This window comes from Rhinolophus sinicus, linkage group LG10, assembly GCF_036562045.2.
Source record: "Rhinolophus sinicus isolate RSC01 linkage group LG10, ASM3656204v1, whole genome shotgun sequence".
NCBI classification, from domain to species: Eukaryota; Metazoa; Chordata; class Mammalia; order Chiroptera; family Rhinolophidae; genus Rhinolophus; species Rhinolophus sinicus.
The window spans coordinates 22,710,153-22,725,760 of NC_133759.1; the positions used below are offsets into that span (position 1 = coordinate 22,710,153).

General features: G+C 37.6%; 1 protein-coding gene across 2 annotated transcripts in view; it reads left to right on the forward strand.

Annotated features, from left to right (window-relative positions):
• Nucleotides 1–5,736: 5,736 nt before the first annotated feature.
• TOP2B (DNA topoisomerase II beta) overlaps nucleotides 5,737–15,608 on the forward strand; it is a 52,887-nt gene continuing 43,015 nt past the window's right edge. The window contains exons 1-2 of one of the 2 annotated variants that reach the window (XM_019745271.2): nucleotides 5,737–6,476; nucleotides 14,627–14,782. In XM_019745271.2, coding sequence (XP_019600830.2) covers nucleotides 6,417–6,476; nucleotides 14,627–14,782 — 216 coding nt within the window. In that variant the 5' untranslated portion in view covers nucleotides 5,737–6,416. Of the gene's footprint in view, nucleotides 6,477–14,611; nucleotides 14,783–15,608 lie in introns of both variants that reach the window. The other variant, XM_019745269.2, reaches the window with a different exon arrangement.

The window sequence follows — 15,608 nt, forward strand, 5'->3', positions numbered from 1 at the left end:
AATGGGAGATGCAAAATTGTAATACATAGAAATACCGGGGGTGCCAAAACCATGTATACAAAGGACTTGTATTCATCTTTTGTTATTGGTATATATTATTACAATTTTAATACAGTTTTTTTTCCGTTCTTAAAATGTGTATACATTTTTTGGTATCTTCTGTGTATTACAAAAAGGCAAATCCTTATAATAGATGAAGTGTCCACAAACAAGTCTTCCCTGTGACTGAACACTTTGGGAACTTTTTATGCTGCTTTTAAGTATCTTCTGTGAATTTGAAGTTATCCAAAATGTGAATCCCAGAGTCCAATCCGATGGTACTTCTGTGTTTTTCCTCCTACATTTGAAAGTTAGCTCTTTGAGAGTCTTTTATAATTATAGAACACTGGATTTAGATTATAAGGTTTACAATCATATACTAGATGGATAGATGTCACAGGACCCACAGGTTGCTTTTTTTTTAATGATTCTTTTTCTCTAAAATGCAACTTATTTTGTAATGAGGTAACAGAAAACAGATTCAGGCTGGTTTCAAAGAGAATTTCTAGTCAGTCATACAAATTGTAGATACATGTCATCATAGTTCAACAATAAAATTGAACCACCAAAGGGTTTTACTGAGGGCCAGAATTATTCACCAGTATTGCCAAGTTCCTAACACCTTGCCAAATATACTATATTGCCAAGTATGTTAGCCAACTTGTCAGTGTGACACATGGGTGTGGTTTGGAGTAAGAGAAGCTTGGTTTTGAATTTCATTTCCACCAAATACTCAGTTCTGTGACTTTCTATGAGCTTTCATTTCTTTGACTGTGAGATAAGAATGATAACTCCTCTCTTAGGGTTGTTGAAAGTTAATTAAGCTAATAGGAGTGAAAAAGAAAGTGCCTGCTCAGTACTGTACCAAACAGCAGGGTTCTCAGTAAATGGGGGTTCCTACTTCATAAAATGAAAAGTCAGTCAGCATTGACAAGGCTACATGATCCGTTTTCATTGCCCGAATGTGCTTGCTTTGTCCTCAGTTTCACAATATTCGATGCCTTTGTTAACTCTGTCTGTGGGTGCCCCCACCCCCACCCCACTTCACCAATTCTTTCTCCTGGTACCATAACTTCGCTTCTTCTTTCCCTCCTCATAGCCGTCCTGTTTTTCATTCCTAAAGCAGAACAATGCTTTAACCAATTCTTGATAATCTGTTAACTGTTAAAGTTTAAGGTACTTTATGCTCTCTGGTATTCAACCAAAAACACTTGAAAAAACAAAAAGCCTTAAGGATCCTGGCCAAGTTTCAGCACCATCACTGGTGGTGAATGAATTGATTCACTGCGAGGAACTTGATATGCCTTAAATTCATTCCTTGAACAATTATTTATTGAACTCCCATGTGCTGAGAGCTTTCTAGGATCGGCGAATCCTATGTAGTGTACCATTTACTGAACAGGCTGGCCTTGTTCTTTTACTTTTCTCAAACACCATTTAAATCAGAGATATATTCCTTGAAGAGTCAGCCTTCTTGGGACTTCTTATGGCTCTTCTCACATTCAGACAGCACTCTCAAAGAAGAAAGCTTATAGACAAAGATAGTTATATAAGGTATCTGGGCTAATCTGTGCTTAACATTCCAAAAATAAGAACAATTACTTTTTTGTTGTTGTTAATTGGCACACTAAAAGATCGTACTTTTTCAAAGTTCTCATTTTTAATTTTTACCTTAGATAACTTAATGTAGCTTTTTGGTTCTGTTCTAGAAATCCCTCTAACCTGAAGGCCTTACATTTTAGATTCTTTTTTTTTTTTTTTTTTTGTAACTATTTCTCACACTTCCTTTTCCCTCCCCCCATTAAATTGTTTAATATACTACAGAATGAAATAAAGTTAGCAACTCAAGCTTTAGAGTTCCCGAGCTCTTCTGAAATGGAAATGGTTTAGTTAGGAAAGTCACTGCTATCTTATTTCTTTAGTTCTGAGCCTTATAAACCTACTGAGTAACTGAAGCAAATGACTCTGGGCAACCACAAATTTCAAATACAATTTAGCAACCCACATGCTAAGATCGCATAATATTCTGTTGGTGAAGGTTAGGTGAATGATGGCATCTAATATCCCCCAAAGCTGAGTTTTCTTACAACAAAATACTTCTTCGAAAGTCCAAATGGAGTATTAGGCCCTTTCAAAGGCCAAGAACAGCCTTTTTCACTTAGGCATGTGCTAATTATATCCTCCATGTTATGTACTTCAGTACAGTTAAGGACCGTGAGTTATTGCTGATCTATATCATCTAAAATAAGTGAAAATGTTCCTTCTGTCTATACAAGTAATTAGAGACATTACCAGAGGATCAGCATAGCTTGGCCCAAACCAATTAAAATAAACTTCTCCAAACCAAAAAAAAAGTCAAACGAAACATCCCATACTTATTAGAGGTACAAATTGAAGATGGTTAGCTTTTATATTTTCTCAATGGTGATAATACTCAGGAACATGGTGGTCATTGATGTCTTCAGCCATCCATTAACACTTGTTACCTTTGGTGCTTAAGTACCTTTTTAAAAGGAAAAATATAAAATACTTAGAACAATGAAATAGTCTCAAAAATCAGACTTAATAAACTATTATAATATTTGCTATAGAAATGCTGAAATCCTAAAAGCTATATTGATGGTAATTTCCTTCCCTACCTTGAGCTCTATTCTAAAGAAATATAACAAACGAAATTACACTGAAGACATTTAATAGTCATTACCTGGACAACCATTTATTGAGTTTACTGTAGGCCAGCTTTTCTTCTTGTGCTTAGCCTAGCAACTTTGTATATATTAAGGATCCATAAAAACTAATATAGTGAGAGGGAGAAGTAAAATTGCAGACATTGAATTTTGAATACAAACATTATCTTATTTAAATGCTTACTAAACATTAGTCCTCCAGCCCCTGCTCAGACCCCAAATAAATCTCAATGTTAGAACAATACATGATTTAAGTGGAAACTCCATTGAAACTTTGCCAGGTAGCTAGAAGTATAGTTTTGAGTTACTATCTTCTTAGACAATTTATTTTTATTGATTAAATTACCTACTGTGTATAAAGTACAATAAGTGTGACTCATCAGGTAAACTATTTATTAAATAGCAAGTAAATACAAAATTGCTTTTTGGTTTAAAAAAAAAGATTAGCTCAAAACTGTTTAAGACAAGGTGTAAACTTAAAGCAGAAATGATATTTCATGACTTTTGAATTTCTAGGTCCTGGGTACCTAACACAGAGTAGATATAATGTATACATTTTTTGATTGCTACAGTAGGAAAACATAAAATCTAAAACTAAAAATTCTAAAGTGGTTAGGATCAGCTTCCATGGAAGCTACTCGGAAAGGTTGATCAAATAAAGGCCTTTATTTTTACAGTTTATAGAATTGACTTTGATTTCTATAATTTTTCATTTTGTCTGGTGTTTGCTATGGGGTGGAAATTAAGTCTTTAAATATAATTTACACATACAAGTAAAGTATTCCAAACAAGACAAACCTGACATAGAAGCTTTTCAGTGTGGCAATTATTGCTATAATTACTCTGTAAATGAAAATTATTTGACGAAACCCCAGAAGGGAAAGCTGTGTTCAAGTTAGGTACAACCAATTTTATCATAAACACATGTTTAGTTGTGTTTATAAAAACAGATAAAAACACTAACAGTTCTTCAGGAGCTGAGATAATCCTTTTTTTTTAAGTGGGGATATAATATTTATTAGTTTAAAAGAAAAATAATGGTAGCTTTGGCAGAGAAACTTGACAAATTCCAACTTAAGAGATACTTTTGATGGACAGTTTTCTCCCATTCATCAGGATTCTGCTTTAAACTGATGATTTGCATATACATATATTCAACAACTCTATTACTTGTGATTCTTTCAGGTAAGTCAGTATTTTCATTAGAATAAACCAGTTACTGAAAGACTCAATGGCTCACCTATGAAGCAAGTGAGCATGATTTTCATTAATTAACCTATTTGACTTTGGATATATTTTATTCATTTCAAAATCTGAGGCTGAAGAGCTTTGAAAAATGAACTTTAAAAAAGGAGACAGCTATATATTTTATAGCTTGGCTTCTACCTAATGCATATATCTTTATAAAAAGAAAACTCACAGCCTTTAAAATTATTTACCCCTTTTCAAACTTATAAAATATGTGTACTTTGAAGATGTAGTCACAGTAAGCACAAGAGCAGAAATTCTCATTTTAACGTGGCACAAACAGGCTCAGGGAAGTTAAATAACAGGTACAGATACTTAATTGGTCAGGTTCAAAGCCCTGATTGGCCCCTGGTCTGTCTTGATATACAAGCTTGCACCTCAAGTTCAAGGTAAAGAAAGACTTCCCTGTTCTGAACCAAAGTTCCAAATATGCCAAAATTACATGGCCACTAGAGAGCTAATTAAGAAAAACTATGTTTAAATTATTTCCATGTTTCAGAGTTCCCCACTTCTCCAGACTCAGAAGGCAGTTGAAAGATGTGACCCGAGACGTTTTTGTTTTCCCTTGAGAGGAAATGCGCAGTTGGAAGAGAAGTTCACAAAAACACCTTTTCACGAAGCAGCAATACGGTTTTCATCTTTTAAAAAAGCTCTCGTAACTATTTGGTGACACTTCATGCCCTCAAGTACTCATTTTGGTGACAGTTAACTCCCTTTTAGTCCGTCTCACAGACCAGATTATAAATGACTTGAAATCAGGGGCCCTGTTTTTATTTTGAACCCATCGCAGAGCCTGGCACAGGGTGGCAGCCTGTGCGCCCAATAAATACTTGTTGAATGGAATTACATTGAAAGGCAAGATGAAGTAAAGCCATCGTCCATCTGCCAAAGATTTTGGTGTGTCTGTGCGGGTAATTTTCGTTCTTAGAAAGCTTTAATGGGAATGAAATTATTCCTTAGTGTGCATTTAAAATTCTATTGAAAGCAATTTAAAAAATTAAACCTCCCCTCTTAGAGGTAGCAGGTACAGTTCAGGACAGATGAGAAGGAAAAGTGACAGTGACATTTCCGCATTGTTCAGAGACGACAGAAAGGTCAACAAACAGAAACAGAACCCTCAACCCAACCTGCATTATATCCCTGGAACGTTCTCTGTGTGTCTCTTATTTAAGTTCTTTAAACGCATTTTTCTTGAAACTGACCGTATCCCTTTTGGGGATGAGGGGAGGAGAGTGAGGAAGGAGGTGGAGGAGGGGAAGGTCTGAGCAAAGGATTCTTTCGGCATCAGAGTCCCCTTGAGGCCTTGGGGAGGCCGAGTCACAGGGAGCTCCTTGCACCAGTGATCTACGTCTTGCCAGTGGTTTACAACCGCTCTTTAAAAATACTTTCCCTTTGGGACGGCCCCCAGCTTCTTCCTGCCACCCGCACCCCTCCACCCCCCACCCCAACGGCCCCAGGCAAAGAAATGCCTCGGCTTTGCTGGTAGGTTTTAGAGTAAACAGCACGCACGGAGGATTACAATCGACCCGAGGCGAATTCGACCCTTTCCCTCTGCCGCCCTCAAATGACCCTTGACAGAAGCCCCTGATCTCCCTTCAAATGGAAAACCCACAGACACACACACAAACAAAAAACCCTAAGTCTTCCCTTCGGTTGCTACCCGCAATGACGTTTCCCCCTCGGGTCCCGCCCCTCAGGGGGCTTGGAATTTTGGGATTGGCCGAGAGGCTTTGGCGACAAGGCCCCGATTGGGCGACGAGGCACTGACTGACAGCGGGGGTGGCCGCCGCGCCCTCCCTCCCTGGTGTGCGAATGTGTGTGTGCGGTGTTATGCCGGACAAGAGAGAGGCGACCGCGGCGGCGGAGGCTCTGTTTATTGTCCCTTTCGGTGTGTAGATGTGAAGAAGTCGAGGCTGCAGGGCGCCCGACGAAGAAAGCTTTTGAGGCAGCTGCAGCAGCGGCGGCGGCGGGCGGCGTCTCCGGCACCCGGAGCAGCCGGCCGTCGCGGAGCGTGAGGAAGGACAAGGCGCCTCTGCGTCCCCGCCACGTCCGGACGCCCCGGGCTCCCCGGCTGGGCTCGCCGCTCGTACCTCGGGACCTCAGCCCCGCTTGCTGAGGCGCCCGCAGGCGGGCAAGGAGGCACCGCTGCCACTTAGCTGCCGCCGGCGTCCTCCCGCTTCCTCCTCCACCTCTGCCTCAGCGGTCGCGCTAGGCCCGGGCGACGCGGCCGCCGCGCCTCGAGTTTGAGGGCGGCGGGCGGCGCGGCCTCCTCGGTGGGCTCGGCCGGACGTCCGTCCCGGGTCTCGGCGATGGGGCGCTGGGGGCGGCGCCGCTAGGAGCACAGCGAGCGGAGCGGTCGGTGCGCAGCAGCGGGGCCGGGTGGCCCGCAGGGAGGCGGGAGCGGCGGCTGGGGCCTCGGGGCCTGTGATCGGAGGCACCGCCATGGCCAAGGCGGGCGGCGGCGGCGCGGGAGCCGGCGGCAACGGGGCACTGACCTGGGTGGTGAGTGGCGGGCGGCTGAGGATGGGGTCCCGGACGCGGCATTGTTCCCGGCCCGCTGCGGGGCAGGAATTCCGCCGGGCCGGCCGGGGTGGGGGTGGGGGAAAGAGGGAAATCCGGTCCCAGAACGCGCGCCCCGTCGGGCTTCTTGCAGCCGAACCCCCCGCTCCCCGCCCCTTTTCTTTCTTCTCTGTACCTCTATGGAGGCTCCAGCTGCAGGAGCGTAACGTGCACTTGAAACTTTGGGGGACAAGCCATGAACATGACACGGAGCCCCCGCTTCATCTTTTTTTTTTCCTATTTCCCAGACTCTTCCAGGGCAGTCGGGAATGAGAGGATGGATATGGCAATAATGCATGTGTGTCTGTGTGGGTCAGCACTTTCTCTCAATGTGACTTAAGAAAATTCCGGAGGCAAATGTGTGTGTTGCAAATGCAACCGTTTCTGAGTCTCTAATCTCAAAGAAGGCTGGGTTTGGTGGGGAATATGTCTACAGCAATTGAACACTTCAGCTCGGAGAGTCTCGTTCGATTGAAAGCGCGTTCAGAAGGGCTGTTTCACGGCAGCAATTAATATACTGTGGGTCGTACATCTGTCAGGGCGGGAGTGTTAAAAGAAGCGCTCACCTGCGTCAGCGTCGCAGGTGAGACGGGGTGGGGACTGAAGTGATTCGTCCTGGAGTTAAAGGATTTCGGCGCTCAGTTCCTGTCGGGACGTAGTGGAGGGAAGACCTGGAGAGAGATCTAATTCCCACGGCAGATCGATAATTCATTGGCGTTTCACTTGCTCAGCATCGAGTTCAGACCAGGGTCATTTCCTACACTAAAAAAGCCCAGCTCAGACAACTGCATGGGTATCCAGAAGAAAAATTTTAAAAAATGTTATTTTTTCCAGGGACTTTTGATAGACCCTCTCTTTTTCAAAACACCCAAGGAAACTTTTCATATTGACATTTATATAATTTATTTTTTTTCATTTTCTTTTGTTTGAGCAGGCGAGGTTTTGGTGAACTGAGTGACTCTTCTGTCGTATTGACAAGTAGCCCCTGTAAAAAGAATGTTGCTGCTAGCAGGAAAATATTTTAACCATTTAAAATCAAACTTCTGAAAGTGGAGTTAGTTTGCCAGATGGTTCTCATTCACTATTTGGAAGTGTTGAGGCCTGATCAGTGTTTTCTCTGAGGACCTTTGATTCTATAATGGTAAACATGTTGCTCCAAGATTGAAATAGTTGGCTTCAACATTTGATAGCAATATTTTAATTTACTCTTACTTAACTTTGTAGGTTACTAAATGGCCACCTTTTCTTTCAAGCTCAACAGAAAACTTTCATTTTTATAAGAAATTTTGTGAAATTTAGAGGATGTCATTCAATATCAGAAAAATTCATTTGAAACTAAAATTGACTGATTAAAAATTTTTTTGTTATAAAACTAATATGGGAAATACAGTAAAATAGGGAGAAGAAAAGGTCACTTAGTCTTTTAGTTATTGATTATATTCTCTTGTTGAATTAGTTTATTGAAAAGATTATTTCCCTGTAAATCCACTCTATGATGCTTATTTAAATTTAAGTCAGATTATCTGAGCATCTTTATGTCCATAATATACACCATTGATCATACAGTAGTTCAATTTTATGGGAGACAATAGAGTGAGGTGATTATGAGCATGGACTTTGATGTGTGATTGATGTATTAATAGATTCAGATCCTGTCTCCAACACTTATAGTCAGTGGAACTTTGCACAAACAAGAGACCTAATCTTTCTAAGCCTGTTTTCTTATCTGTAAAATAAGGTTGCATTGAAAATTAAGTGAGATAACATACATAGCATAGTGCTGGGCTTAATAAAATGTTTTTACTGGTGAAATTCAAGAAATGCACACTCAGAATAATAAAGTTGCCTTGCATAAAATATCTTTAAGCCAGGGTGAAGGCAAATTATTCACTTGGAAGAAGAGTTCAGGGATTTGTTGCATTGGTCATCCATTTATGAAGAGGGGTAACTTTGCTTTATTGAAACTGGTGTTATGTTGCCACCTGCTTGTGGGTAACAGGAAGAATTAAAAATGGAATTAATCCCCTATATCATTACTCTTTTGGGGTTGGGTGGGTAATGCCATGTGTTGCTTGTATTAACTTCTGTTGGGATGCATGACAGCATGTATTGTTAACTTTGATACTGCATGAAAGTTTATATTTCAATATCTGAAACCACAAAGCAAAGTGGTTTAAGATTGGTATTAACTTATTTTAGTAGTGTTATATAATTTGTGTTGGATTTGCAGTATCTAAAATTTTTAAAAAGTGGAAAATATAAATATAGTAAAATCATTCAGTTAAAATTGACAGCAGTTATGAAGCCTTCTCTGAAGCAAACAGTTTCTTGCATTAACTTTTAGTTTGTAAAGCTTTGATTCTATTTCATTGCAGTCTTTTGTCATCTTTAAGTGGCTGTAAAAAATAAATTTGCGGAAATATGAGAGTACAGTTAACCACTACCTGAATAGTGATCTTTTCCCCCCAGTAATACTCTCATTTGGTGGGTTAAAAAATATTGTAATAGAAAATATTAAGTATATAAAAAAGTGGTGGCCAGAAAACTATAAACACTCTCCCTCTATTTATCAAGTTTCAACAATTATCAACAAAGGACACCCACCCTTCCCCTTTTTGTTATTTTGAAGCAAAGCAAATCCTAGAATTGTATCACTTCATCTGTAAATATTTCAGTATCTATTTCTAAAATAAATCTATTTTTTTAAATATAAAACCACAATTAACATTGTATTTTAAAAGTAAAATTTAATGAAATATAAAACAATTTTTTTTACTGCAAATATTTCTAATTCAGGATATATAACTATACATTTAAATATTGTTTAAAGATTTAAGAACCTTGCTTTAGTGGCTCATTATTGCAAGTCAACTAAACTACTCAGTCAGATTTTCAACCCAATTCTTTCATAAATTATGTGCCTTCCCAATTGATATATATTTTGTATAGTCCTTGTAGTTAGCTTTATCTCTTCACGGTCTTCTGCATGTCATGTTCATTTTTGTCACTTTGACTTCGCATGCTTTTCATCCATCAGGAATTCCTCTTTTTCCTATTTACCAGTTTAAATCTTAATTACTCTTCAGGGGTAGTTCAGTGTCTCACCAACCTCTTATCCTCCAAGTTTATACTCATCTTTTTCTGTTACTCTTATGGATCATAAAACAAATGTTTCTTTTTAATGTAACTTTCATGGGTGATAATTTTGTCTTAACAATTAGATTATAAACTCCTGTAGTCAGAGACCATGTATTTTTCTTGTTTGTATCCTTTATAGTGTTCAGCAAAGAGGGGGACTATCTAATCCAACTTCAGTTATTGTTAACAAAAAAATTGTATAATTAACATACTAACTTCTTGAGCATTCTTCTGTAATCATAAGGACAAGTAAGTGGTCAGGTAGCAATGTTCTTTAGATACATTCTCAAATATTTAGAAACAATGTTTATAAACTCTGCTAACTTTTGTGAATAGAAGTATGTTTCAGATCTATTCAATACTTAGGTGGTGGCAACAGTTGCATTTTACAAAGTATGTTTTTTAAAAACAGGCCTCCTTTTTTCTTTTTAATCTTAATACAAATAGAACCCCATTTTAAAGAAAAGGTGAGATCAGTGTAATCATTGCTATTTGACAAGTAGGAAACAGGTCGAGAAATTAGATAAACTGTTGGGACGTGGCTAAGGCAAAGGCTGGATTTCAACCAGGCTTATGTTCTTAACCATCATTTATACTGTCCCACAATTTGGAAACATTAAAAACCAAAACAACTCATTTTTTATGCCCTGATAATGACAGGATAAAGAAAGCTTTCTGGGATACACCTATATCACTTTGTACTAACCTTTCGCGTTTATACAATGATCTAGGGAGTACATTTCTTTTTCAAAGTGTATCAATTTTGTATAGCATAATGCTCTAAGAATATAGGCTATGCAATTAGATCATCTGTTGTCATAATTCAGCTTCTTCAAGCACCAGCCTTGTTAGCTTTTGGAAAACACTTAACTTCTCCAACCTCAGTTTCCTTATCTGTAAAAAGTGAATTATAATAATAGTGTCTGCTTCATGGAGCTCTTATGAGGATTAATTGAGATTATTCAAATAATTCCTATAATGCTGTGTTTCCCCCAAAATAAGACTGAGCCTGGCAATCAGCTCTAATGCGTCTTTTGGAGCAAAAATTAATATAAGACCTGGTCTTATTTTACGATAATATAAAACCAGGTCTTATATTAATTTTTGCTCCAAAAGACACATTAGAGCTGATTGGCTAGATCTTGTTTTCTGGGAAACAGGGTGCTTGGTATGCTTGGTAAGCTCTCCAATGGCTGTATACACACACACACACACACACACACACACACACATACACACACACACACATTTTCCTCTTCTTTTTTAAAATCCAGTGATAATTATTTTCATTTGTTTCAGAAGTAGTACCTTTTTATACTGAGCAATAATCACCACAGTAAGTCTTTTGTTAGATTGGTGCAAAAGTAATGTGGTTTAAAAGGTTAAAAATAATTGCAAAAACCGCAATCACTTTTGCACCAACCTAATATATCACATCCATACCACACAGTTACATTTTATTCTTGTAATGTGAACTTTTAAGATCTACTCTCTTAACAACTTACAAATATACAATGCAATATTATGAAGTGTAGTCACCATGCTGTACATTATACCTCCAGGACTTACTCATTTTATAACTGGAAGTTTGTACCTTTTGACCACCTTCACCCTTTTCCCCCTCCCCCACCTCTGGCACCTACCAGTCTCTTCTCTGTATCTATGGGTTAGTTTTTTGTTTTGTTTTAGATTCCTCATATAAGTGAGATCATATATTATCTGCCTTTCTCAGACTTATTTCACTTAGCATAATGACCTCAAGGTCCGTTTATATTGTCACAAAGGGCAAGACTTCATTATTTTTAATGGCTGAATAATATTCCTCTGTGTGTGTATGCGCGTCTCATTTTCTTTATCCATTTATCTATTGATGGACACTTGAGGTTGCTTCCATCTCTTGACTATTGTAAATAATGCTGTAGTAAGTAGGGATTACATATTTTTTGAGTCAGTGTTTTTATTTTCTTCAGGTTAATACCCAGAAGTAAAATTTCTGGATCACATGGTAGTTCTATTTTTAATTTTTTGAATAATCCTCGTACCATTATTCATAACGGCTGCACCAGTTTACCTTCCCACCAACAGCACACAAGGATTCTCTTTTCGCGACATCCTCACCAACACTTATTTCTTGTGTTTTTGAGAGTCGCCTTCTGAAGGTGTGAGGTGATATTTCATTGTGGTTTTGCTTTGCATTTCCTTCATGATTAGTGATGTTGAGCACCTTTTCATGTACCTGTTGGCCGTTTGTATGTCTTTGAAAAATATCTATTCAGATTCTCTATCCATTTTTTAAATTGGATTGTTTGTTTTTTTTGCTATTGAATTGTATTAGCCTTTATGTATTTTGGATATTACCCCCTTGTCATATACATGATTTGCAAATATTTTCTCCTTTGATAGGTTGCCCTTTCATTTTGTTGATGGTTTCCTTTGCTGTGCAGAAGCTTTTTTGTTTGATTTAGTCCTACTTGTTTATTTTTGTTTTTGTTGCCTTTGCTTTTGGTGTAATATCCTAAAAATCCTCACCAAGACCCATGTCGAGGAGCTTACCACCTATGTTTTATGAGTTTTATGTCTTACATTCAAGTCTTTTAATCCCTTTGGAGTTGAGTTTTGTTTGATTTCTGTCAAAAAATGCCATTGAGATTTTGATAGGGATTGCAATCTGTAGATTGCTTTGGATAGTATGGAAATTTTAACAATGTTAATTATTCCAATCCATGAGCATGGAAAATCTTTCCATTTATTTATGTCTTCAGTTTCTTTTACCATTGTCTTGTAATTTTCAGCATACAGGTCTTGTCCTCCTGGGTTAAATTTATTAATAGCTATTTTATTCTTTTTGATGCAGGTGTAAATTGAATTGTTTTCTTAATTTTTTTCTGATAGTTTGTTATTAGTGTATAGAAACTCAACAGATTTTTGTATATTAAGTTTGTATCCTGCAACTTTACTGAATCTGTTTATTCTAATAGTTTTTGGTGGTGTCTTTAGGGCTTTCTATATATCATACCATCTGCAAATAGTGACAGTTTTGCTTCTTTCAGATTTGGATGCCTTCTAGAGAAAGAGTGTTTTTTTTAATTTTCACAGTTGACATTTGAGCATTTCCTATGATCTTAAGTATCCCTCATCTTTCCTACCTCCCCTTGTCCCTCTCTTTGGGAGGACATTTCAGGAGGCGCATAGATGGGAAACAAATTGTGGTTTTTGTTTTTCATTAATGGTGGGTAGATAGCATGACCTTCTCCGTTGTTACATGGGTGAAATATGGCTAAAATAGACGTTAAGCATGGCAGCCTTGAGGGGAAAAAAAAGGGTTGGAGATGTTACAAAAGGGTAATGTGAAGTCAGGGGATCCTATAGGAGACAGGAGAAGAGACTTGTTCCTAAAGCTTTTGCTAGTTTCACTCTTGTTTGCCTGGTGATGGTGAGATTTTCTGTGTTGATTCTGTGAACGAGTGGCTCAGTTCCTTTTTAGCACCAACTGGCAGTCATCTCCTTTCTCCTCTTTGGCAGCAATTCACTCTCCCACAGAAAAACAGGAACTGTGGATGGTTGCCCCAAATTGCTATATCTTAGGTGACAACTCTGCAAGAAGAATCTTTGTTTATACAAAATGATCTTGGTACATACTCATTCTAAAATAAGGAGTTTGTTTTACTGGAATGTTTTTATTTTTTGGTGGTTGAAAAGTATTTTTTTTTTCATCTGGTGGTTGAGAAGTATTCATAAAGGTTGAGGCTTGGATAAGTATGAAATCTATATTCTTTTCCTAGGGGTTAGCAGTAGTGTAGAAGTACATAAAATAGATTAATATTTTAAAATAAATTTTGTGTATTTGGTGATTTTCTTATAATTTAAAAATCCCCAATAATGCATTGTTTAATTTGTCAACAAGTGTGGCAATATGTTTTAAACATATTGTTTTCTAATTATGTTATTTCTAGAGAAAATTATAGATAGTAATCTGATAAAGCTAACTACATTGCAAATGTTTTCTGATTTTTGAGACATTATCCAAGCAAGAAGACAACTTTTTGTACTTGATAGGAATCTGATAGGTGCAAGCCAAACATTCCTTATTCTTGCCTCCATTTGGGAGGAGGAGGTGGAGATTGGTAGTAAAGAGATGTGGAAAAAGTTGTAAATGTTTGAAAAAGGAGTGAGGTAGCGTTTTACCCGTTTTCCATACCTGTGTGTAAGGTTTCCAGGGAGAGAGGCGTGTTCTCTGCTGCTCTTAAGAAATCTTCAGACCATGGGAATTTGAACTTGGGATCCTTATCTGCTTGCTGTAGGAATGGCTAGAATTAGGACTGGCAGAGAAGCTGGAATCATAGAGTACCACAGTAATGGGCACCTATCGCTGACATATAAAGAAGTTATTGACATGAGCTACAAAAGTGTAAAATCTGAGATTTCATAAACCGTGCTTAGTGTTGTCAGCCATATCAGTGTATACTAACTACATAGGTTACTATTTTATGTAGGTTACTTTGGCCCACTCTTTACTATAATCTTCAGTAGCTTAATGGTAGGGAACTTACATCTGGAAGTTTTGGGGACCTCTGCAACCAGCCACGTTCAGTCATTGTGAACCCATAATAGAACTCACATTCATTGTGTACTTTTGTGGACTACAAAAATTAACTTAGTATCTTACAGAATTGGGAAATGTTTATATTTCTGGATTGAATAGATGAAGGCTGTTCTAGCTAGTATACGTACGTTTTGGGCTCAGTCAAAACTGCAGTTTCACACAGTGTTATAAAAATAACTAGGCTGTCGGTAAATAGACTGTTCTCTTAGGACTTAAAAATTAGTGAACCTGAAAGATAATTTTTGTCATTAAAAAGAAAACCTATTTCGTGTGTCCATATACATTTTAGTTTACCCCTTGGTAGGTTATTTAAATTTGATTTTTTGGTTAATTTTAGACTCTTTTTGATCAGAACAATGCTGTAAAAAAAGAAGAGTCAGAGGCTGCAAGCAGAAATGATTCTTCAAAGAAGATGTCTGTTGAGAGAGTGTATCAGAAAAAGACACAACTTGAACACATTCTCCTTCGTCCTGATACATACATTGGGTCAGTGGAGCCATTGACACAGGTAATTATTTTTAAATTTTATTGAAATTAAATGTGTATTTTATATCTATTTTTTAATAAAAATTTTGTGATTATATGCTTTGTAAGTACATAATTTTTTTCTTTCTGTGGGCATAAGCAAAATAGGGAGAGGAACCTAAGAGAGATAGAAATGTCTTCATTTCTTGTTAGAGATTAAAAAACCAAAACAAAACTAGGAGATAAAAAATTATCAGAGGTAAAAAGTATAGAGGATATGCACTTTTAACACAGTGCTTATGTTCATGAATGCTGTGGTTTACTTTAAATTCTAGAATTTATACATACACACTAATTATTATTTAACACTTACTATGGACTTGGCTTACACATATTTCTTGTTTGATTCTAACAATTTTGGGAAGTAGGTACTGTTACGTCCATTTTATAGATTGGGAAACTGAAGTTTAAATAAATTTAACTTGCTCAGATCTCTCAGCTAGTAAGAGCTGAGATTCAAAGCTGGTCTCTGACTCCAAAGTCATGCTGTGTTCATATTATTTTACTCTGTGTTCCTATACAGTAGAAAAATACACAGCTTGAAATAAAGATGTCAAGTAAACATAAGATACTTTTTTTGTTTTTTTCATATTTTATTTGAATACTGTTTCTAACAATTCAAGAATTGTTGCATTATATTAAAGCTGAGTTTATGTATGAATAAGAACATGGACGATACAAAATGCACAATTTCTCAATATTGAGCTTATTTAAATTGAATATGAATACAGTGAGATTGTGACTGAAGTATATGTTCTTTTACTTGAAGGTCTAAGTATTTAAATGACAGATGTGGGTTTATACTGTGT